The sequence below is a fragment of the Coffea eugenioides genome, chromosome 2, assembly GCF_003713205.1.
Source record: "Coffea eugenioides isolate CCC68of chromosome 2, Ceug_1.0, whole genome shotgun sequence".
NCBI lineage: Eukaryota > Viridiplantae > Streptophyta > Magnoliopsida > Gentianales > Rubiaceae > Coffea > Coffea eugenioides.
In genome coordinates this window covers 17,697,663-17,721,672 of record NC_040036.1, presented here as the reverse complement: position 1 = coordinate 17,721,672, position 24,010 = coordinate 17,697,663, and the positions used below count along the sequence as shown (strand labels likewise).

The following is a 24,010-nucleotide window of genomic DNA, read 5'->3' as shown; positions in this document are numbered from 1 at the left end:
ATACAATACGTAGGGTGTTTATGTAGTTATATTGAAAAATGTGATTAGGTAATTAGGGTAAAAATTAAACTTTATAAGGATTAAAAATATTAAAAAGGACCAAAAATGTTTATATCAACTGTTATTGCTCAGGTATTTATATTGTATAGATTTTGCTTAAAGTAAGATTTTTTTTAAAATAAATGCTTCAAAAATTGTTTATTTCCGTGTTCAACTCACTTCACCAAAACTACCACTTGACGGGCAGGGTGAAGATTAAATTACCTAAATGGCTCTAGAACTTTTAAATTTTTATACCTTTGCCCCTTTAACTATTAAGTGTTTCACATTGCCTCCTAAACTTATAAAATGCATACAATAATAGCTATCGCAATTAATTTCCGCCATCAATGTTGACGGAGACGTGTGTATTTTCATGAGATTATGACATTTGAATGATAGTAGTCAAGTCATGATTAACTATCTTTAACTGACAACTAGTAGTTTCAGTAGTTACTAGACAAAGTTGGGAGAACTAGAACTTTAAAACTACGTGGTTTTGATATAACTTTTGTAAGGATTGACTGATAGATTTGACGAAAGGACTAAGAATATGCAGTCCTTACATTTTCAAGGTGCAATGTCATATACTTCATGGTTGGATGGCCAAAATATAAAAACTAAATAATTCAAGTGCCATTTAAGTAATTTATTTCGAAAAGAATAAAAAGGCAAACTCCTTGGTTTTCTGCCGACTGAGGCCCCTTTTTTATTATCTAATTCAACATTTAAATTTAATAAATTTTAATTTTAATATGTTTAGACATGTTTTATAACAAAAAATATAAATCTTAATTAATTAAGTGATTCCGAATTATTTACTTATCATATGATAAAGAATACACTCAAATTTTAAAATTTCAATGCTTAACAATTCAGCAATTTAACAAATTTATAATTCAAATTTCAGATTTAATTTTTATCAAACGCACCTAAATCTAGTTTGCCGACTTTGGTCGACGGCTCTTCTGCTATAGCCATCCGTTCTAAACTATAGGCTGGCCGAAGTTTGTTTATGAATGGCTTGGGCTGAATGCACCACTCGCCAAGGCCCAGCCCACTTTTCATCCTAAACTAATGTTCCAAAGCCTATAGAAAATCCTAAACTACTTCCCACAAAAATAGATTTCACTTTCACTTTTACCTAGATTAAAAAATGTAAGTTAATGTAATCAATTTTGTTTAGTACTTTACTCATATGCGATACCTTAATACAAGTTTAGTTTTGGATTTATTACTCCTATAATGGTTCGTCAATAGAATAGAATGTTTGGTTAACTAACTGCCCATGTAAAAAAGAAAGAAGTCTATAATTTGAAATAATCACAAGAGAAAAATGAACCTATCTTTATGTGATGGAAGAAGTAACTTTTTGGATAACTTTTGAATATATTATCATATGATAACTTTTTTTACACTGCTATGTTTAGATCATGCCGCATAACATGAATTTAAATTCAAAATTTAAATCGTGGACATGTAGTATACGATCAAAGATAATAGTGTAAAAAGAAACACTACACTATCAACACATAAAAAGTTAATCATAATTTTTAAGGGACCGTGGACAAGCTTAAGGTTAACTCCCCACCCTGCCCACAAAAAAAAAAAATAACCACAGCACATTTTTTTTCACCGGCTGAAAGGCCCTGAAGGTTTCGTTCGAAAAAGTACAAAAAAAAAAATTCTCGGTTCTAAAGTACAAGATTTCAATTGTGAAGAGGGATAAGGTTCATGAATCTAAATCTTTACTGTAAGGAATATTAATCCATCAACCTCCACAGTAGCAACATTAGCTTAAAAAATGGTGTGGCTAAAAGTAAGTTGCACGCATTGATATTGGACGAAAAACTCCTTTATATCTTATCAACAAACATTATTGTAAAGACTAATGCAGTTGAGCTAATGCCCAAGAGTTAATTTGGACTAAAAAAAAAAAGATTAGGCATACAAATATGCAATTCACAACATACATGATGCTGAAGGCCCCAGCCCCGTCCCATTGCGATCGCACGCAAGGACCACAGGCTACTATAGTAGTAGAAAGGTTGCATGTGCTGTCAAGCTATAGAAGAAATATGATGGGTTAATGATGGGAAGTTAGGAACTCCCCACACCACCTATCCTTCTTGTCTTACACTACTCTTTCGAATTTACTCCTCTTTTGTAGAATATCAACCAGAAATGCAAAAGAATTATTAAGCCAGAGCAAGCCAGCGTGAACTCGACGTTTGAATAGAGTACCATTCAAGCGTCTTTACATGGATTATTATTTGAAATAATTATTATAGTATTTTTTTGTTTTTGCGATATCATATATGTAAATTAAAAATTAGTTTTAAAAATAATTAAAAACAATCGCTGTTTCTCTCTCTCAAAAGTTAGATTAATCTCTCGTGCTCTAGTTAATTGAACATAAGTCCATCTTAAGTAGCATATAACTAAACCAATAATCGTTCTCTACTCTTTCTATACTTGGCTATGGAGAGATGGATAAATAAAGCCGCATGCTCCTGATCATGGATGGAAGAATGCGACGTTTCTGTCTATTCCCCAAAAATTGTTGCACGAACGTAAACGTCAGCGTAGCGCGTTGCTTCTCGACGTTTACCTCGTCTTTATTCGCGTGCTACTCAATATTCATCACCAAATCATTTGGTGCTCGATTGATTTCCACGTCGAACGTTTGTATTAGCTTTTCTGGGATAGGAGGGTAGATATCCGTCCCCTTTTTTTTTTTATATAAAAAGAAGATCTTAAATTTAGAATATTCTGTTTATAATTACTTACACCTCATCACCTAATCTAATCCTTCCCCAAACACTCAGTCTAATTAACTTGCTATTTTAACCACTACCACTAAAAACTGGTCCTAAAAATATTTTTCTATTTTTAAAATTTTTTGGGGGTAGGTTGGGGTAGTAATCCGATACCATTTTTTTAAACAATATGCAACTTCAGTGAACTGGCTGTGTGTCTCGCGTGCGTGGGTTGGTTGACAAACATTTTGGTGTGTAATTTGTGGTAGGTTTCATGTGTTGGTGCAATTAAGATGGAGTAATTCGTAGCAAGCCTGATTGGTTTCATTATTGGTCCTGAAGCTACCAGTGATCTTTTCGAAACTTATTGATAATTTTGCATGTTTGGTTTTATCAGTTTGATTGAATTTTTTTCTCAATGATTCTCGTAATACTCATTTCCGTGCATATATATACTTTATAAAGTATGACTCCAAAGGCACGGTTATGGTCCAATTTTATCACCAAAACCCTCACCATTTTCACGTGAGAGAGGCCAAAAAGTAGATGCTGCAAAGGCAGACGGTTGTTGATCTGATCCAACTCCCGATATTCATTACGTTTTGAGGCATCCGATCCTGACGGCGTGGTTATTAATTTGTAGTAAGAACAGGGGTCGTTCGGATATGGGTACTCCGTGGAGCAGAAAGTTTGGGAATTGGCCCAACTCCCAAGCAATTAGTATCTGTAAATTACCTGAAATTAACCACTTTGCTTTTTCGTATGTAAAAAGTGTGTTTGTTCGGCGAAAGAAATCCGTTTGCCGTCTCTCCTCCTTTTAAAAAATAAAAATAAGAAATCGCATATATGCATGCCGATGTAATTGATAAAAACAAAAAATTAAAAGGAGAGGAGGCTCACTTTAATCTAAATGCAAGGCACGCTATTTAAAGTAGTTCTTATGTCACAAATCACCTGCCAAAGACTTCATCACAATTTGTACGTTTTTATGTTCAACTTCTCAAATTTTTTAGATCATATCTTGACCTAAATCCCGTAAATTTATTAAGAATGTTAAAGTCTAGGTATATTTGTTGATTATTTATAATCCAAACTCAAAACCCACACAGGGTCCATTTGGAGTTGCGGTAATTTATTAAAAAATATTTTTTTCAATAGAGCTTTTAATAAAAGTAGTTATTAATTGCTTTTAAGTATACTCTTTGGAGATATAGTTCAATAAGTGTTTATTGTATTGGAATATTGGATAACGTGTGATTTGAAAATTTTTAAATATATTTATCTCTTTATTTAGTTTATAATATAAGATAAAATGATTAAATTTAATATTTTATTTTTTAAATTACAAAAGCTACCCTAAAAATATCAAATTTGAATTTTTGTTAAAAGTACTTTTAACACCAATAATATCAACCAAACGCCTTACAAGTGCTTTTTTATCATGAGCACTGCAACTCCAAACGAGGCTATAGACGGATAGACCCATACGTCCGTATACTTTCATGCTATGCAACGGCAACGGTACTAGTCTCGTACACACTCTCCTTTCTCCTTTTTGTCCCATACACACTCGTTGGGCTATCGTCTTGCAAGCAATGTTTGTTTCCATAACTCTCAAATTATACGTAGAACAGATTTTATACATTAGCATGTGCATGTCTTTTATATCACCCAATATTTAAGATAAGCCTTGGGTATGGTCCACAGTCTCGTGCTGCCCACTTAATGAGAGGTTAATTGGGATTCGGGGTTTTCACAATTATTAGTTTTAATTGTATGGTACGCTGTAAATATCAACAACAGATAAAAGTATTAATACTCCTACAATGTATGTGAAAACGAAAGACTTGTAAAAACTATAAACAAAATTTGGTTTTCCTTGAAAAGTGTGTCGCATAATCAATATCATTCATTCAATTTCAAATTAAATCCAATCCCATTATTAATTGCGCTGTACAGCCAAACCTGTGATTATATAAATCTCAACCCTGGTTAATTGTTAGGTTAATACTCAATGCTGATGGTGACATGATTGTTAATTTGATCATCTTTGATATGCGAAGCTTAATGAATATTAATTTGCTTTCAAATAGCTTCTTGTTATTTTTCCCTCATTTTTAACTACGCTTCCAGAATATATGAAGTGAGGGGCTATCTTTTATTTTTTTAGATAAATTTACCAAATTGTTCTCTCACATTTTGGAAAAAAAAAAAACCTTTTTTAGTCCTTCACATTTAAAATTAGCAAAAACAAAAATAAAAATCCATCAAAAACAAAAAAATTGCGCTTGGTCCCAAAAGTCCTTTTTGGTTAGTTTTCTAACCAAAAAAAAGCATGCCTATCTCCCCTAGATGTCTATAAATTTAAAGTCAAAATGGGAACAAAATTCGTTTCCCTTCACCAAGAAAAAAAAAACATGTGACCTCCCTTTTCTCTCAATATTCATCCAACCAAACTCTTTACACATAATAGCTATTTCTTGCACAATTTGAGATCCTCATATTGGTTAACTAACTATGAAAACTTTTACTAAGGGGGTGCTCTTGATCCAATGAATATCACTAACTATTTTGGTGTTTATTAGCAGTGGTATACAATCCGCTTTTCCGCACCAATCTTTTATACCGGAGTTGTTTATCTATTATATTTTTTTTGCCATGTCCTTAATAGGTTGGTTGCACCTACAACCAAGATGAAAATTGAGTATTCCATGTCCTTAGGTACGTGGGGTAGCGCACATTTTTTGGTCAGCAAAAATGAGCTCTTGGACCAAAAGGACATTTTTTTTAAAATATCTGTGGGGCTAATTTTGTTTATTTTAAATGTGAGGAACTAATTTTCTTGCCAAAAATGCGAGAGACCGAATTGGCAGTTTTTCCTTGTTTTAAATCCATTTAACCAAGAATTTTACGAATTTGCATTTGTTTCTGGATTTTTTTTGTCTTAAGCAAGGAATTTCGGTGACGACACTGCCAATGTGATTAAGTTTTAATTAGATGTACATTTATTTCATAGCTTTATTCTCCGAGAGTCACCTTGATTTTAGACTTTAATAAGAAGAAAATACTTGCACTTCAATTTTTAGTAATCACACTCTTATTATCATTTTTATTATATGGATTTCATTTATTATATTATATGATAAAACAAATAGTGAAAGTGTAATTAACAAAAGATTGAATGCAAATAACATTACCCTGATAAGATTGTAGACAAATCGAGTTCGTTCAAAACACTCCTGCTGAATCTGTACAAACTATGAGCCCGAATTCATTCTCTTGCATGTTGTCCGGCATGTACCATTGGCTAATAAGCCTGCCATACAACAAGCTATTAAAAAAAAAAGAAAATCCCGCAAAGGAGATGAGGAAAACAAGAAGCTGGCCAAAATCTGACGCAAAACAAAAAAGTTCAACTTGATCAGCGATGGGCCGTCAGTCGTTATGCCGCGATAGGCAGGATAACGACAGTTTTCGTCACCACGCTCCTCCTTGCCTCGAAACGGTTAATTGCTTTCTTTTTTTTAAAAAAAATAATATTTTATTTCAATTTTAAATGTCAAAAATTCAAAATCCCAACATACTATTGTCCACTTATTGCAGACTTGTCCTCAACGGCATTTTGTCATTGAGATAATACTTAATAGTTGGTTTCTTTCTTCTTTTTTTTATATTCTTAATAAAAAACTACTTAGTAGTTAGTTGATGGATTACAATCTTGCCATAAGCTGTTAAACCCTTGGCTTATAAAAAAATCATAAGTATCATATATTGATTATTCTTTTATGTTGATAACTTCCTATGATCTTACCATGGTCAAAAAATTTGATTACATGAACATTTCTTATATCACTTGTTAAATTAATATTTGGCATTTATTTGTCACGCACTAAAGTGAAATCAAGAATAAAAAAAAGGAGAAGGAATGGTGCAAAATTGAAAATACATCAATGAATAAATAAAGGCCAACTACAATCGCATCGTTAATTAGAATTTGAAATTTATTTAATTGTAATATAAAAAGATGACATGTTAGATGGAATTATTGTCCATTTAGTCCAAGTTTAACACATTCATAAATTTAGCAAAAACTTATGAAGTAGGATTTAGCATATACGAGTAATTGGAATGTTCTCTAACATATATTTTTATTTATTTGGTAAAATTTCAACTGCCTTTTTCATTTAATATACATCCAGTCCTATATCAGAAAATGCCATGACATATATTTTATAAGTAACACAATCCAAATGATGTTTCTAATTTTTTTTGAATAAAGTTGAATCAAGAAAGCATATCGATAGAAAGATGTAATCAATGTGAATTGTTTTTGGTCTAAATGAAAAATGCACGAAATATATATAAAAAATCCCCTATAATAGTCATCACCTTGTAATTCTAAAAATTGACCAACCAGTAATTCAACGATTAATGAGAATTTTTAAGAGTAAATCATATATATACGGATAGTACATACATTATCACCGTCTGATTCATGATATGTTTGCAAAAGTTGAATTTTAAATTCAAATTTTACATAATTATTATTCATCAAACGTTGACAATAATGTATACAGTGTAAGCGTAGGAAAGATTAATCCAAATTTTAAATAATTTCATGGAAAAACAGACAAAGATGACGTGTTTAAGGGAATCTATTTTGAACCAAGTATTTGTATTTGATGGAACCTACCTTTATGCATCATATACATAAATGTAAAAGTAAGGCATTTGCAAACTTAGCTAAAAATTGTATTTCTAAAATTGATTTCAATCAATAAACTACCAGATGCACCCAGCAACTTTGGGACATGGTCGGATTATCCTGCTGGCAATAAACCGTTTGGTCCAAGACTCCAAATATTACCGGGTATTAATCCATTCAAATTAGTTACTCTACTTAACACTTGATTAACAATGCCCTTAACTTTCAAATGATGCCACTGTTATTCCCGCTCATTTTACTTCTCACTATTCAAAATACTGCCCGTAAAAACTGAAAACCCCTCACCTTTGGCGCGGGCTACCGCTGCGCACTACGCAGTTTAAACTCCACCTCCCTACACCACGTTACTGAATTCTTCAATTCTGTGATTTTTTTAATCCTCATCTCCAGCCTTTTTCTGTTCCAACTACTATTACTTTTAATTTTCCCACAAAAATCAACTCATATAGCATTTAAATTCAAAAAAAATACAGGACAGAAAACAAAAAACAAATCTTCCTATCGTTCTCACTTCCCCCTCTCTACTACTACTCAGTACTCACCTGTCACTACTCCCTCTCCCCCCCCCTCTCTCTCTCTCTCTCTCTCTCTGTCTACTCTGCAACTCACTTTGTCTTAAAGAAGAAGGAATGAAGACTTCACACTCTCTCGCTACAAATTCATAAAATCACACCATTCTTCTGTATATATAATTAAATTTATTTTTTGATTTCTTTTCCTCTCTATCTACTGAGCTGAAGCTTCTTCCACACTTGGCAACCTGCATTTGCTTAAAAGCGTGAAACCAAATTAAATAGTGTTCTTCACTTTATGATTCACGCCATGTGACCTCTGACACATTCTTCCTCTTCTTCTTCTCCTTCTACTCTTTACTCCTCCCCCCTCTCTGTCCTAGGACACACACTAGTATATATAGGGAAGGGCGGTGCTGGTCTCTCTCTTTATTTTTTTTTTATCGTGAATATCTGGTTGGTCGGTGGGCAATGGCGGCGTCTTCATCTAGAGGACGAAGCAGCTCGCCGTTTCACTACAGAAAGCAATCGAGTCCGTACTCCTCCTCATCGTCCTCGTCATCTTTAATGAACGGTCGGCTTATGCCGCGCTCCTGCTCCTCCTCGGCAGCTTCATATTACGGCTCGGCAAATGGATACGCGACCAGATCCATGACCCCTGGCCGAAGTAGGAGTGATTCGGCTTACTCGCGAGGTTATAATAGCCGTTCGCCAGTTGATTTTCCATCCGCGGATGAGCTTATGGCGGAGCCTGTGGATACATCAAGATCGGGGGAAAGTATTTCAGTCACCATTCGATTTCGGCCTTTGAGGTAAAACTGCTAGATCTGATTGGATTGACATAGATCTTTAGGTGTTTGAATTGAAGACTTTTTGAGTAATTTTGAGCTAGGGTTGAGTTTTGGGACAATGTGGCAAATTTTGTGATTTATTGAACTTGTGGTGGTAGCGAGCGGGAATATCAGAGAGGAGATGAGATTGCTTGGCATGCAGATGGCGATAAAATTGTGCGAAATGAGTACAATCCTGTGACAGCTTATGCATTCGGTAAGGTTCCAAGTATTTTAGTCAACAAATTTCTCACATTGTAAATAACAGTTTGAAAGACTACGAAACGAAGCTGCCGTTTGTTTTTGATAGTTTGCCAGTAGGGTTCACGATCGATACAGCTGAAGTTGACGTTCAATTCTTTGTCCATTCTTAATTCGATAGATAGAGTATTTGGACAAAATACAAGTACGCAGGAGGTTTACGAAGTAGCAGCTCGACCTGTGGTTAAGGCTGCAATGGAAGGGATAAATGGTAAGAAAAAAGGAATTATGTTTACTCCAAAATTATGTTTGAGTAAGAGAAAGAAATAATCCGTGGAGCTGAACTATTTTTCAGGGAACTGGATCTGAAATTCTTTGCTTCCTATTACTTTAACGATGTGGCTCAAAAAATTGATAAGCTAATTGTTATATTCCTATCAGCTCCACTATGATTTGTATTAATTTTGTAGGAACTGTATTTGCTTATGGTGTTACGAGCAGTGGAAAGACACATACTATGCATGTAAGTTATTTTAAATACTGATACTTCTTTCTTTGGTTTTTTCATTCATTATTATGCAGATTCAAAATTCTCCTCAATTCGTTCTGAAAGCCATAGTTAGAAGAAGAGCTGTAACAATGGAATGAAGTCCATTCTGTATTCATATTTTAGTTTCTAGTGTCAGATTTGGGTTTCTATGGTGTGTCTGCATGTTGGCATTGGAATCATACTAGAAATTTTCTTGAAGTTGTTAAATACAGATTAATCAGAGTTAAACGTGTAATTAATCTATATCTATATGGTAATTAATCCTTCTGGGGCGGTGGGATTGCAGTGTTCTTTATTCTTTCCTTGTTCTAGTCTTTCAAATATGTGAAGTAAATGTCTGTTTCTACAGAATCAATTATATTCCTGGAAGTTATTAGATCTCATAATATCTTATGTACTGGCTTTTCTTTATGTTGCTTATGATGTCTAGCAATTGAAACTTACGACTGCTACTATGTATTATGCATTTCCATATTAAGTGTCAGTTTTCGTACCTTTGACATGTTGGCATGTTGGTCCTCACAGGGTGACCAAAACTCTCCTGGCATAATACCACTGGCAATAAAGGATGTTTTCAGCATTATTCAAGATGTAAGCAAGATCCTCATGTCCTTGAATTGTAACACATTATCTTTCAGTTCCCCTTGCCAGTAGAAATTTTTGTTTGGCTGTGATGTTTCATCACTTTCTGCAATTCATTCAGTATGTTATTCTTTAACCATCTTTATTGGTTGTGGATTTCTTTATTGCTCCTTTGCCTTGTGCTTTTCCATTCTTTGGTCTAATTTATGTCTTTACTATCTGGGGATGTTTGGTTCATTGGTTTAATGTGTATCACTTGTTTTTAATCCAGACTCCTGGGTGTGAATTCTTACTTCGCGTGTCCTATCTTGAAATTTACAACGAGGTCAGTTACCATTTTTAATCTAATCTTACTTTACTAAGGTTTCAACTCATGAAAGGTTTTAGCATATACAATGTTCTTTTAACTCATGCCATACATGAGTAACTTCAACCGTGATCATACAATCAATTTATACTTCTCAGGTGTGTCAAAAGCTTATAGAGATAGTTGCTTCTGCTTTTCCTTCTTCAGTTTTTCTTGTATATTGACTCATGAGCGTTCTTATTGAAGCCAACTGAAATGCACTTTTCTTTACGTTTCTAATGTTAGGTGATCAATGACTTGCTGGATCCAACTGGTCAAAATTTACGTGTAAGAGAAGATGCACAGGTTTGTGTGGTTGTTGAGGCAATTTGGTTCTCAATTGACATCTTGGTTTGCAGATCTTCTATTCCTTGAAATACTCTGTACCTTAAGCTCTTTTGGATTTGTAACACTTGCACAATGTCACAGGGAACTTATGTTGAGGGTATAAAAGAAGAGGTTGTTTTGTCACCTGGCCACGCTCTGTCGTTTATTGCTGCAGGGGAAGGTGTCTAAGTGATTCTTTTCACTTCTCCCATCTTTTAATGTAGATAATCATAATATCTTATAGGTATTCTCTACTTATTTTATTGATTGTCCTTTAATTGCAGAGCATCGACATGTGGGTTCAAACAATTTTAATCTATTCAGTAGCCGTAGTCACACAATATTCACTTTGGTATGTGATTTGCATTTTGTTTGAATTTCGAGTATGGTGCTTAACGGGGAAGGTGTCAACTTTTCATTCAAAATCCATTTTTAAATGACTTGCTGCTGATGTATATTGGTCAAAATTTACGTGTAAGAGTTTCATATTGTAATGTCTTTGTCTGCAGATGATTGAGAGTAGTGCCCACGGAGATGATTATGACGGAGTTATATTTTCTCAGCTTGTACGCCTATATTCCTCAATAATTTTAAATGAAAGCTTTTTGTCACATTTTCCATTTTGCTTATGTTTATTTCCTCTTTGTTTCAGAATTTAATAGATTTAGCTGGATCTGAAAGCTCTAAGACAGAAACAACTGGAATTAGGCGAAAGGAAGGATCATACATCAATAAAAGTCTTCTAACTCTTGGAACTGTGAGTCTCAAAAAATCTCTCTCTCTCTCTTCTGAATTTTTCTTCTCTGTTACATATTCAGTCTTACTTTCTACTTACTGTTCTTCTTAAGGTAATTGGAAAACTAAGTGAGGGCAAGGCATCTCATGTTCCATATCGAGATTCTAAACTCACCCGCCTACTGCAATCATCACTGAGTGGGCATGGCCATGTTTCTGTAAGTATGATTATCTGCTGAAATTTATTTTGGTTTTTGGAATGACATGTTTGTTCAAATTCTTTGAATCTGCATATTCTGGTAAAAGAAGTATATATTTGGATTTCTAGGTTTTTCTTTGCAGCTCTTAGGAAGTAGTTGAAAAGCATATTTGTGTGAATTACTGCCCTCTCACCTTTTGTTTCCTCAATTTCTGTTTGATCCTTCCTCTCCCAGCTTATATGCACTGTAACTCCTGCATCTCATGTTCCATATCGAGATTCTAAACTCATAATACATTGAAATTTGCAAACAGAGCCAAATGTGTAGAGATTTATGCCTCGCGTAATAAGGTTTGCTAACATTTGCCAATGTCTCAGAATTAAGCTTAGAGAGTGTTGCATTAGTTCTGAATTTTTCTTCTCTGTTACATATTCAGTCTTACTTTCTACTTACTGTTCTTCTTAAGGTAATTGGAAAACTAAGTGAGGGGCCTTAACTGGACTTTGTTAATGGGCTCATCGTGTTTTGTGTGCGTGCATATATATACACATAGATATACATATCTATGTGTATATATATATGCGTGTTTGTTTGGCATAGATATACATATATATCTATATATATATAGATATATATATATGCGTGTGTGTGTGTGTGTGTGTATGTTTGGCTTCTGACTTATTTGTATTGTTAATAGTTGGAAGAAGGACAAGTTAAAATGCAATCAAGATTGGAGGAAGAGGAAGAAGCAAAGGCTGCTCTGTTGAGCAGAATTCAGAGGCTAACCAAACTAATCCTTGTTTCTTCTAAAAATACAATTCCAGGATGCTTGAGTGATGCATCCAGCCGTCAGAGGGCTCAATCAGTGTGTGAAGATGATGTAGGTTTCTTGCCATGATCATTTTGTTGGAATCAGACATCATGTGGGCTTAATCATTTGCATAGATTATTTTGACTTTTCAATTGCCTTTCATTTTTTTTTTGGCTGAACAATTTCCTCAAATATGTTTTGTTATCGCCTTTTGAACCAACCTAGTTCCAGAATCATGTTGAATCAAGTATGTTATTGACTTTCTTAATCAATATTTGGTTGTTTGTTTATGTGTATAAATAGAAGCATAAGCTGTTGTGACTTTTTCCCTACCCTTTTTTGGTCCATCAGAAATTGGATGTTCTACGTGATGGTTCTTTGCTCATAAATGGAGAGAATCAGAAAGATTCCTTATCCAGCAAATGGAATGATGATATGTCGCAAGCTGGAAGTACGATTACCGAATCAACTCATGCGGGTGAAGTTATCAATGGTTCTTCCTGTAATTTGAAACTGCCCACGGTATGTTTTAGCCTTTCCTTTTCATGTGCTTCTCTTTTTTTTAAGGGTCATGGACTCTTTGTGTAGTTTTACAGTCCCTTTACTGCTGCCTTGCCCAGATAAATATGATGTTGCTTGTGCTTAATTGACTTTACATAACTAAGTAGTTTACAGATTGGGGCTAAATTGCATCTTAATTTGTCTATAGGCAATGGTTCAGTTGTTGCCAAGTTATTAATTCATTATGGTTTTCTGAGGTATCTAACATGGTGTCTGATGTGGGCTATCAGGATGGGATGACAATGTCAGATCAGATGGACCTTCTTGTTGAGCAAGTGAAGTTGCTAGCTGGCGAGATTGCATTCAGCAGTAGTACTTTGAAACGATTGGTTGAGCAATCTGCAAATGATCCGGAAAGCTCAAAAGATCAAGTAAAAGTTCATTGTCCTACCTGAAAGTTAATTTTAAAAATCACATGGTCAGTTCAATTTTCATAGGCCAGGATATAGCTAAACACTCCTACAACCCCCATTGAAAACATAAATGGACATGATGGTGAATTGCCATGCTGCAATAAGTAATTAGTTTTGCATGGAAGATATATGGAAAAAATGCAAAAATAGAATACAATTGGTGCCTAATTTAAAGCAGCAGTTGCTAGATTCTTTGTGACTTTCGTTAAACTTCGTAGAAGAATGTTTAAGTCAGATGCTGGTTTTATCTGAATCAATTGACATATTTACTAGATTAGTTTCTTCACTCCGCTTGCTTTCTGTTCCACTTATTGGAGGGCTGACAACTGTTATAAATTTGAGACTATTTTAGAGATTGAATTCTCTGTTGGCTTAAGCAGGTTCTTAATTAAACAGGCATGATCTTGATTGCTTCATTCTTTCACATTAAAGCAATTTTGAAAGTATAGTTTAATGCTTCAAGTTTTATATGCCAAAACATGGTTTCACAGCTGGTAATTAACATTTTTGTTGGCTTAAAATGAGCTCAAATAAAAAAACCAAAAAAATGCCTGAAAAGGGCGCAGTTTAACAAATATTGGAATGAACTGATTTCTAAGTAATGGAAAGTAGGGCTGAAGTTATATCAGCCCAATGATTAAGACCATCCCTAAAACTGTCTGACATCCCTTTTCTTGGCTTATTCTCTCAATTTGCTCCTACATTCACATATTAGCTAGATATGATATCTTTTTCTTCTGCAATCGTTTTTGGAGTGATAAAACTTGCCATTGTTTCTTACGGTACAGATTCAGAATTTAGAACATGATATCCTAGAGAAGAAAAAGCAAATGAGGATCTTAGAGCAACGCATAGTTGAGAGTGGTGAAGCGTCAATTGCTAATGCTTCTATCGTTGAAATGCAGCAGGTTATCCTTTATTTCTATCTCTGATTTTTTAGTTATTCTAGGAGCAGTTTTCTTCCTTTTCTGGTAGCAGGGTGGTTTATATTCTGTTCATATGCCTGTTGATGGTAATGTTTTGCAATGTGGACCTACTTAATATTTGTCTGAATGCTGTGTGATTCTACAGACTTTGATGAAATTGATGACCCAGTGCAGTGAAAAAGGTTTTGAGCTTGAGGTTAGTGCCATCAGCATTCTTGTTATGTCTTACCAACTTTGTAGTACTAAGAGCACAGAATTTGCTGTAGCTTTTTAAAAAGTGTTAGTTGTATGCTTTTATCTTGGTTTAATGTAGTAAAAACATGTTTTAGGGTTTGTTTAGTATTTTGATCTCTTGTTGCAGATAAAATCAGCAGACAATCGTATCCTGCAAGAACAATTGCAGAACAAGGTCAGACAGAGGAATACTAATACTGTATTTTAAACATTAGACAGTTTTGCCAAGTTAGTTATTTGGTCACTGTTTACTCTCAAGGTTACCATGGCCAGCCACTGTCTTGTCATCTTCTTTTAGTGATTTTGTTGTCCTTTCGCAATTGGCAGTGTGCAGAAAACCTGGAATTACTAGAGAAAATTAGTTTTCTGGAGCTCCAGCTAGCATCAGCCACTGGTGACAAATCATCACCTTCTCCACCCTTTCCTGAGCATTGTGCATCAGATGAATATGTTGATGAGTTGAAAAAAAAGGTTCAGGTTCAGGTGATTCATCTACCTTGTAGATAAAGTGTCTGCAATGTTGCATGATAAATCATGAGGTCTACTAATTCTAGAGCCTTTAATCATCTTTTGTTTAATAATTTTGAAATGTAAAAGTTCATATGGCATCTCTCAGTCATGAATTTGATGAACAGACAGACTAACTGTATCATTTGAGTTGTTTCAAAGAATATATTAAATAGTTTACTTATCCTATGCACTGAATTCTGTTTTTATAGGTTCTGTGATTTAACATTGGGCAACTAAAGCCGCTATTCTGCTTCTTCCATGGTCTTGTTTGCCTCTTTATGCCACAACATCCAATTCATTATCTTCTTCTCTTAATGAATAACGTCTCACATTTCTGAATTGAAATTCCAAAAACTTACCAAAATGCTGTAATCTGGTCAATAAAACAAAATGTCTATTAGTCATTCACATTAGGGGCATTTGAAAATGGTCGATGGCTTTCTTTCTTTGACAGGAGATTGAAAATGAGAAGTTAAAGCTTGAGCATGTCCAGTTTCTAGAGGAGAACAGTGGCTTGCGAGTGCAGAATCAGAAATTGTCCGAGGAAGCTTCCTATGCAAAGGAACTGGCTTCTGCTGCTGCCGTGGAATTGAAAAATTTAGCAGGTGAAGTGACAAAGCTTTCACTGCAGAATGCAAAACTAGAAAAGGAATTGTTGGCTTCTAGAGAGCTAATAAACTCTAGGAGTTTGAACGTGCAATCCGGAACTGGAGGCAATCGTAAGAATAATGAGGGTCCTAGGCCTGGACGCAGGGGCCGTGTATCTAGCCGAGTAAATGAAGTTTCAGGACTGGTCCATGATGACTTTGATGTATGGAATCTTGATCACGAGGATCTGAAAATGGAGTTGCAGGCTAGGAAGCAACGAGAGGCTGCCCTGGAGGCTGCCTTGGCAGAGAAAGAAGTTCTAGAAGATGAATACAGAAAAAGGGTTGAAGAAGCAAAGAAAAGGGAGGCAGCCTTGGAAAATGATTTAGCAAACATGTGGGTGCTTGTTGCCCAGTTGAAAAAAGAAGGGGGTGCTATACAAGAACCAAAGCACAATGACATTCAGAATGATAGTGGAGAACGTCCAAATGATTCCAAAATAGATGATGTTTGTGAAGATCAAATTGTAGTAGAGGTGAAACCTCCAGATCCAATAATACCGTCTGCTGACATTCACCGTGAAGAACCTCTTGTTGCGCGTCTTAAGGTAAATAAGATCCTTGTTGCATGCATGACATAGTTGTGTCTATAGATTTTGGATGTGATTTTCCCTCTTAATTTGTCTATATTCATCTACTTTTTTCTGTCTCTTCTCACTCTAGGTTGTCTCGAGTTAAAAAATGAGAATGTTCTTCCTATGTTTAAGCCTGTGTGTCGTATTCCAATAGTTTAGTTTTAAACACTGTTTGGGCATCTCAAAATTGACATTGTAACAGAAACTTGATTAATTTGGGTACATTCCAAGGCCAAAAGAAAAAAACTTGCACATGCAAGTGGAAAATATGAGATAGAATAATGGTAGGGCTTGGGGAGAATCAAGTGGATCTCATAACTTGAGGCAAGAAAAGGAAAATTGAAACTAAAATTTGGAATTCAAAGAAAATCTGTTACTATCAAAATGTAAAACTGAAACTAATTTTTTTTGAACTCAACTAACAAGATTTGGCATGAAGTTTTTGTTGTTTTCAGATCATTCAGAAATTGAGTTTCCAAATGGTTAGAGTTTGCATGATGTTGAATTGGTTTCATATCACCAAGACTGAAGTGTAAGAACGTGGTTTTGATCAAACATTTCGGAAAGTGGCATTTTTATTTCTATGTGGTTGTAATAATATTTGTTCTCCGATTAAAAAGACAGTATAACATACTACTTAACAAAGAACTGGGAAGCAAACTTTGTTAATGTTGTCATGGGTTTGCAACTTCCTTAGCTCTTCTAAAAAAGGATATGATGTCGGTCCTGTATTTCAAAAGTTGCTTAAATGTTCCCTTGTCCACGTATAAATCAGGTGTTGAGAAAGGATATATTACTTTAGAAGATGGTTTCTTTCTTTTACAGGTTTTTTATTTCGTTTACAGCCTCTAGTACTGGGAGTATCATGTTATTAGCTGCTTTCTGATAAATTATCATCAGCTTCATAAATATGCATTCTTTATTGACCTTGTGATCTGATCATCGAAAAATTAATCAGCTTGGCAGAATACTATTTAATGTTGGTATAGTTTAGGTTGCCTGCTTGATTGTTCTTGTCCTTTTCTTTGTTCCCCTAGGCTCGGATGCAAGAGATGAAGGAAAAAGAACTCAGGTACCTCGGAAATGGAGACATAAATTCTCATGTCTGTAAAATATGTTTTGAGTCCCCTACAGCAGCAATGCTTCTTCCTTGCCGTCATTTTTGTTGTAAGTTGCCTACTCTCTTAGCAATTCTCTTTCTGGGTCATCATTTTGCGTTGTTCATATTGCCTGTACTTTTTGCAGTGTGTAAATCTTGTTCCCTTGCATGCTCCGAATGCCCCATTTGTCGAACTAAGATTGCTGATAGGATTTTTGCCTTCACTTGACAATGTAATCCAACATAAGGTAAGTACTTTAAGTTCAGCAAATTATGTTCAACTTTCAGCAAAATGCTTGTTTTGTGCCTTCTTGAGCTGTGGTACTAGTGCAGACCTAGTCAGTTTTGGTGCCTTTGGAAAATGAAGTGTATGAATTGTTAGACATATTTAATTCAACTTTTTTTATAGAATCTTGTCAAAACTGGAAAAAGAAATTTGTTTTGGTGATACTTTCATATGCGATGCATGGTCCATAAGAGGCGTTTTTTTTTTTTTTAAATAATACAATTCTGGTTACGTTCATCAGGGAAATTATTTTTCTTATATCTTAATTCGCTTCTTTTTATTCTCTTAAGTGATTGTCGTTTTCTGCCTAATATGGTCTACTTTTTGACCTTTTCCTTGTAATTTTTTCCCCAGGGTTTTGGTGTCTTTCACCAGTTTACCGTTTCAGCTTTGGCGGGTAAATTCTTTTATTAGTTAAACTGTATGTAACTCTTTTAAGTGGCATACGACTATATTTTCTTCGTATTTCTTCCTATGGGACTTTAAAAAGAAAAAGAAAAAGTTCACCAAATGAGAGAGAGGAGAGAGAGAGAGACAGATGCAATCTTATCCAGCAAGCTACTGCTTTAATTCTGAAAGCGTAGTACTATGCTGCATTTTTTCTGGGTTGTGATGTACAGAACACATTATCTACCATGAGGGGTGTCTGCCCCCGTTTGTATAAAATTCTGGTTTCTTGATTCTTTCCACTTTTACCAGTTTTAAAGTAAGCTTGTATCAAATGGATGAATTTGTGAGCCAAGGAATATAGAACATTGCGGATTTTTGAGAAATGCTATGGATCATCAAGTTGAATCTTAGCGATGAGCCAAGTATTCCTCGCATTAAACTTGTCTAGCAACTCTTTCCTAACAGTTGTAGCATAAGCAGGCTAGTTATATCCCGACGTTTACGTCCTCGAGTGGATCATAAAGTTGAACTTTAAGGAACAATTTGTCTTAACTGAATGAACTTGAAGTGGTTTTGGGAAATGATATGGATCTCATGTTTTCTTGTCCTCAAAAGTGGCCACAAACCCCATTTTAAAGAATCCTTTTGATCTAAAGTTTGAAACTTAAGATGTTTTGTACACTGGCCTATTCGGATGATGCAATGGCTGCGAGGAATTGTGTTGGGCCCCCCGCCCCCGTTGCGGCGTCACTTTTATAGCTTTTTTGGGAGTTTCAAATTATCGCTATCGTTTGGATGGAGGAAGTTCCAAGCTACGCAAGTGAAATGATACGCTTGCACTTGAAAATCTACTTTTAAACTTAAGAACCTTAAATTCTTGCACAAGCTGAAGGGATATGATTCCAAGCTACGCAAGTGAAATGATACGCTTGCACTTGAAAATCTACTTTTAAACTAACCTTAAATTCTTGCACAAGCTGAAGGGATATGATTCTCTTTTGTTGGGTCGATGCAGGATGTCTCTCAAAAACCTAAGAGAAGTTGACATTTCTTTATAGGCTTATGCAACAGCGGAGTCAAAACCATCGCTAATCCTCATTTGTTACTGGCCCCCATTTTCTGGTTCAATTTTCCTTTGTTTTTTCTTTGAGTGAATGGTTAAAATAATCACTAACCTATTCAAAATGATAGAGTTGGTCACTAAAATATTTTTTGGTAAAAAAAAATCATTCAATTACAAAAAATGAGCATTTTGGATCATGTAAATTAACGGGAGTTACAATTTTTCAGAGACAAAATATCCAAATAATGCCACGTCACTCTTCTCTCCATCCCTGCCGTAGCAGCACATTCTAAATTAATTGGAATTACAAATTTTCAGTGGCGGTGGATGGTGGAAGAGGAAGAGCTTGATATTGGTATTTTTTTTATTAATTGTATTTACCTCCTATAAAATTTGGCTAAAATAGGGATTAATCCTTAAAGTTTGGTTTTTCTTTAAAGAAAAATTGTGTTTTTACCCTTTAGAACTTACAATAATAGGTCAAGTTTGCTTCTTTTTTTTTCCCATTGATTTACTGATCAAATTGGTCAAAATAATTCTATGGGCTTGTTTTGGGGAGTTGAATGACTTTTTTAATTAAAAAAAATTCAATTACTGATTCATTCATGGCATTTTAAATAATTTAACGACCATTTTCGCGATTCAATCTTTTTCTTTATTAGAATTGAGGAAAGGAATGCAGTGGATAGCAAAAAGCGGCAAGTGCACTTTCCTTGTGTACTTGCCAGCCACTAAAACGGGACTTTACAGATATGTCCATTTTGTTTGGAAAAAAAAAAGAAGCATGTTTGGTGCTGGACTTCTCAGGTGTATCAACAGGGCATGAACAAAGTCACAAACACGCGAGATATAGACAACTAGATTTTTATCCATCTTTGAAAAATCAAATCCACAGACATCTTGCAGAATACTCGGTAAGAGCCAAAAGGTCCAAAAGTCAGCAGCTGGAAAAGGCGATGATGTATGTACTGTATATACGGTCATAACCAGTACGTCCAGTCTGTTGACTACAAAAATTTGTTTCTTTGTCACATGTTTCAATTCATCAGACTCTTCATCCCCTTAGTTTGAAACTATATTGGAGCTTGCGGTGCCGGTACCCAATGGGCTAAATCTTTTTCATTTGAAAAATAACCCGCAGTGCATTCAAATTCTTCGTAGGCAATTGGTGACGTCGTCTGGTCATGAGTCTGCAATGAATCAGAGGAAATTACTGCATCAGAAAAAGGCCATAGTCCTTAAAGCCAATACAATGCTTTCGATTATGCCTCATATATTTAGGCCTTGTTTGCAAAGCAAGTTTTTTGTCAAATTTGTTGCTACAAATTTTTTAATAATTTTTTATTTGCAACAATATCAAAAAACTTCTTAAAAATTTTAAACTATACACTTCAAAATATTCAAAAATTTACATATTTCAAAACTTTTTTCTACAACTTTTACGATAAATTACAATAAAATTTTAGACAAATACCTAAAAAATTCACTTGACAAACGGGGCCTTAGTTTTACTAACATTATTGATTTCTACTATTTATTAATGTATTGTTATTAACATTCCTAATGGCTGTACTGCCATGTTTCCTGTATCAGCATCACTCCATTCCACCACCAAGAAAGGATATTATAAAAAAGAAAAAGGAAAAAGAAAAAGCAAGAGTGCTGCAAACCATAAGGAAAAGATGAAGGTGGATCAAGAAAATCTTCAACATGCCATCCTGGTAATGTCTCCGTGAGATACTCTGATATACTACTGGTAGCGACAGAACCTTCTTGGTTCGTCCAGTGACTCTCAATCTCAAAACTAAGATGATTTGATGTTGATTTAGAAGTCTTTGCAGTTGAGTTGGCCCTGAGATTGTGTGGATCATTAACACTCGAAGCACTCTTGCTTTCAGTTTTAGCAGTTCTTGTGCTGCCAGCAGCGTACGAGACAGTTGAGGATGATGGAGTTTGGTTTGCGGATGAAGAAGCTGAGAGCCTTACTCCGGTAAGAAGAAACCTGTCATGCTTTTGGGTATGTTGGTTGGCTTTGTGTACTGGAATATCACATTCCCTGCAAAGAAGGGCTCTATCTTGCTGACAAAACAGCAGTGCACGCCTTTCCTGCAATATTACAATCAAAACGATGCTATAAAAGGAATGGAACAGTACCTCTTCAGTTCACAAATAGTATAAAAATTTGTACCTGGCAAATGTCACAGAAAGGGGAGTCTTTCAGGGGATGGTGTAGAAGAGAGAAACGATGATGCTTGCTAGCAAGCTTGTTTGCGTGATGAACTCGATGGTCGCATGCTTGGCATAGAGCTGCTTCATCCGCGGAACAGAAAACAGATGCCTCTTCTGTATTGCAAACGTCACACTGGATCTTCATTCTACCTATTAAGGGGTACAGTTCTGTTTCTCAGGAACGAGATTGTGTCTGTTTTCAGAGTATTGTAGTACTTATTCCTCTGTCTGAGTCTGAGTACGAAGGAGAATGCTTTGATTATATAGTACTATGCGGAGAAGTAGTACTCAATTTGGAAGGTGTTACAAAGAGGTAGAGCTACTTGGTGGGAGTAAATTTGGGAATGAGACGAAATATTATGGGCAGACCTCAGAGATGGGGCAGGAAAGCACAGCTAAGATCTCAGGAGTCATAAATCTATCTTTCTGACTAAAAGAAAGCTCTGGAAAGGAGACTAGAGAAGACATCAGACGGCTTCATAGCTACCTATGTGGATAGCGCTCTCTCTATAGATATATATCTAGTAAGTATTTCTCTACTGATAAGAATAGTTTGTCCGTGTTGTGCAGGAACAAAGACGCAGGCAACGGGTTGGCTATTATCCTGATTTGCTTTCGCTCTCAGTTTTGGGGTGTCTGTCCTTTCTGCAATCTGCACCTTGAGGCATGGCCGTATGGGCTAAGACTTGGGAGGCCTTTATCTACTCATTTATTGACCCTTTCCATTTTCATATGAATTGAATAATGTAAACAGATCCTGGCAAAGTGGTAGGTCCAGAGTGGATTAAGAGCACAATTTGACTCATTGGTCCAATTAACTAATGTACATTGGCAAGTAAAATATATACTTTTAAGTAATCATTTCTTCCCTACGCTGCGACTTGATTTAACCGTACAACTTTAACGTAGATCTTTAGTGGTAATGACAAAGTAAATGATATACCTCTCTTATGAAAGTGTAAGAGTTAATAATAATTCAGGGAAAGAAAAGGTCAATACTTGAACGCTACCTGATATGACCATAAATGGATGATGTGGAAATTGTTGTGTACCCAGCTTTATTTATTCAGTCCCATGCTCAGCGCTTTAAATGTTGCCACCCAATTGATGATATGAAAACATAATTCGATGGGTCAAATCGTCATACTTAACTAGAAAGGCTAAATTTGTTTCATTCAATTACGTGCAGTCATGGCCTCTTTAGCAGTTACCACCGAGGAGTTTACAGATGAGGAATCCAGGCAAGGCATTTATAAACTACGGTAATATACTCTTTCAACCATTCACATTTCCTAGTTTGCTCTTTCTTCACCGTCTTTGCCATTACTTGATCTATAAGAGAGAGCGGATAGATGATTATTTGAAATAGTTACTGTAATATTTTTTACGATATGATATATATATATGAGATAAAAAGGTAATTGTAATTCAAATACACTGAGAAAAATGATCACTAGATTCAAGATTATAATAGGTGTAACTTGATTATTGGATTACTCTTTTATAGGAAAAAAAAAAAGGCGATGATCTCACCGATTCATTCATTATGACCTTATGGCACTTTTTTCTTTTTCTTTTTTTTATAATAAATACTATATCATTTGTCTTCAGATCTAAATGTATTGTAGAGTAAAAAAAAAAAATTGATCAGAAAACATTTAAAGGGAAAAATCAAAAGATTTTTTTTTCCAAAACAACGGCAATTCAAAGCCTTTTTTTTTTTAAACAAAGTTTTAACCAACTCTTGACTCAAGTTTTGATTTGAACAACCACTTTGATTCGCACTTTAAATTGATAATGAATGAACTACCTGAACTGATGACACAAATATTCGACGAATTCTGAAGAAACTCATCTTCATAACATCACAATAGTTACTCTGGCGGGGTATTCGTGTCAGTATACTGAATTTCTGACTCTAATTCACATTTAAGATCGAATAAATTTCTTAAACTCAGATCTATTAAATAAAAAGATTATCCAGCATTGAGGTTTCCAACCTGTTTGGAAAGATTTAAAAAAAAAAAACTTGTAATGGCTGATCATTTAAAAGAATGGTCTACTAATGCTAGTACGCTAATAATAATAAATTATTGATCTGCTGACGCGATGGCTGACATATTTCCTATGAGTCAATTATGTCAACTACAGCGCCAAACATGCCAATAAACTACTGCTTGCTTCTTCTGATTATGTCCCCAGAGAAATATAACTATGCCATAGGCAAGATACGGAATCGGAAGGCATTGCGAATTCCCCGCAAAGCTGCTGTGGCTTTAGTTAGGAAAGCAACTACTTTGATGGACACTGAATATTCTCCGAAGGCAAAATAGTTGAATGGAAATTTGGCACTTCTTTTCTAGCCGGACTTGCAGCAACCAGAAGGAAAATCAAAGACTCAGCATGACATTTGTGTCAAGTTTCCCTCTGTTTTTCAAAAACTAATTTTTAAAAAATTT

At 35.0% G+C, this 24,010-nt stretch overlaps 2 protein-coding genes across 2 annotated transcripts; one reads left to right on the top strand and one right to left on the bottom strand.

Moving 5' to 3' along the window:
• The first annotated feature begins 8,098 nt into the window (after positions 1-8,098).
• On the top strand, positions 8,099-18,552 carry LOC113761654 (kinesin-like protein KIN-7D, mitochondrial). Its single transcript, XM_027304729.1, is given in 26 exon segments — positions 8,099-8,848; positions 8,986-9,083; positions 9,249-9,338; positions 9,538-9,590; positions 10,143-10,208; positions 10,471-10,524; positions 10,792-10,851; positions 10,975-11,053; positions 11,157-11,224; positions 11,382-11,438; positions 11,525-11,629; positions 11,721-11,825; positions 12,042-12,077; positions 12,080-12,158; positions 12,161-12,273; positions 12,505-12,687; positions 12,970-13,140; positions 13,410-13,550; positions 14,381-14,500; positions 14,664-14,714; positions 14,880-14,927; positions 15,080-15,235; positions 15,717-16,457; positions 17,522-17,651; positions 17,730-17,831; positions 18,224-18,552. Coding segments are annotated over 25 exon segments (3,228 nt in total). The 5' UTR covers positions 8,099-8,507; the 3' UTR covers positions 17,813-17,831; positions 18,224-18,552.
• A 2,330-nt stretch (positions 18,553-20,882) lies between these two features.
• Positions 20,883-21,696, bottom strand: LOC113758383 (B-box zinc finger protein 20-like). The gene is made up of 2 exons (XM_027301267.1): positions 21,511-21,696; positions 20,883-21,428 (listed from the first exon to the last, which is right to left on the bottom strand). The coding sequence occupies exons 1-2, from the start codon at positions 21,694-21,696 to the stop codon at positions 20,883-20,885; spliced, it is 732 nt and encodes a 243-aa protein (XP_027157068.1).
• Positions 21,697-24,010: the final 2,314 nt, after the last annotated feature.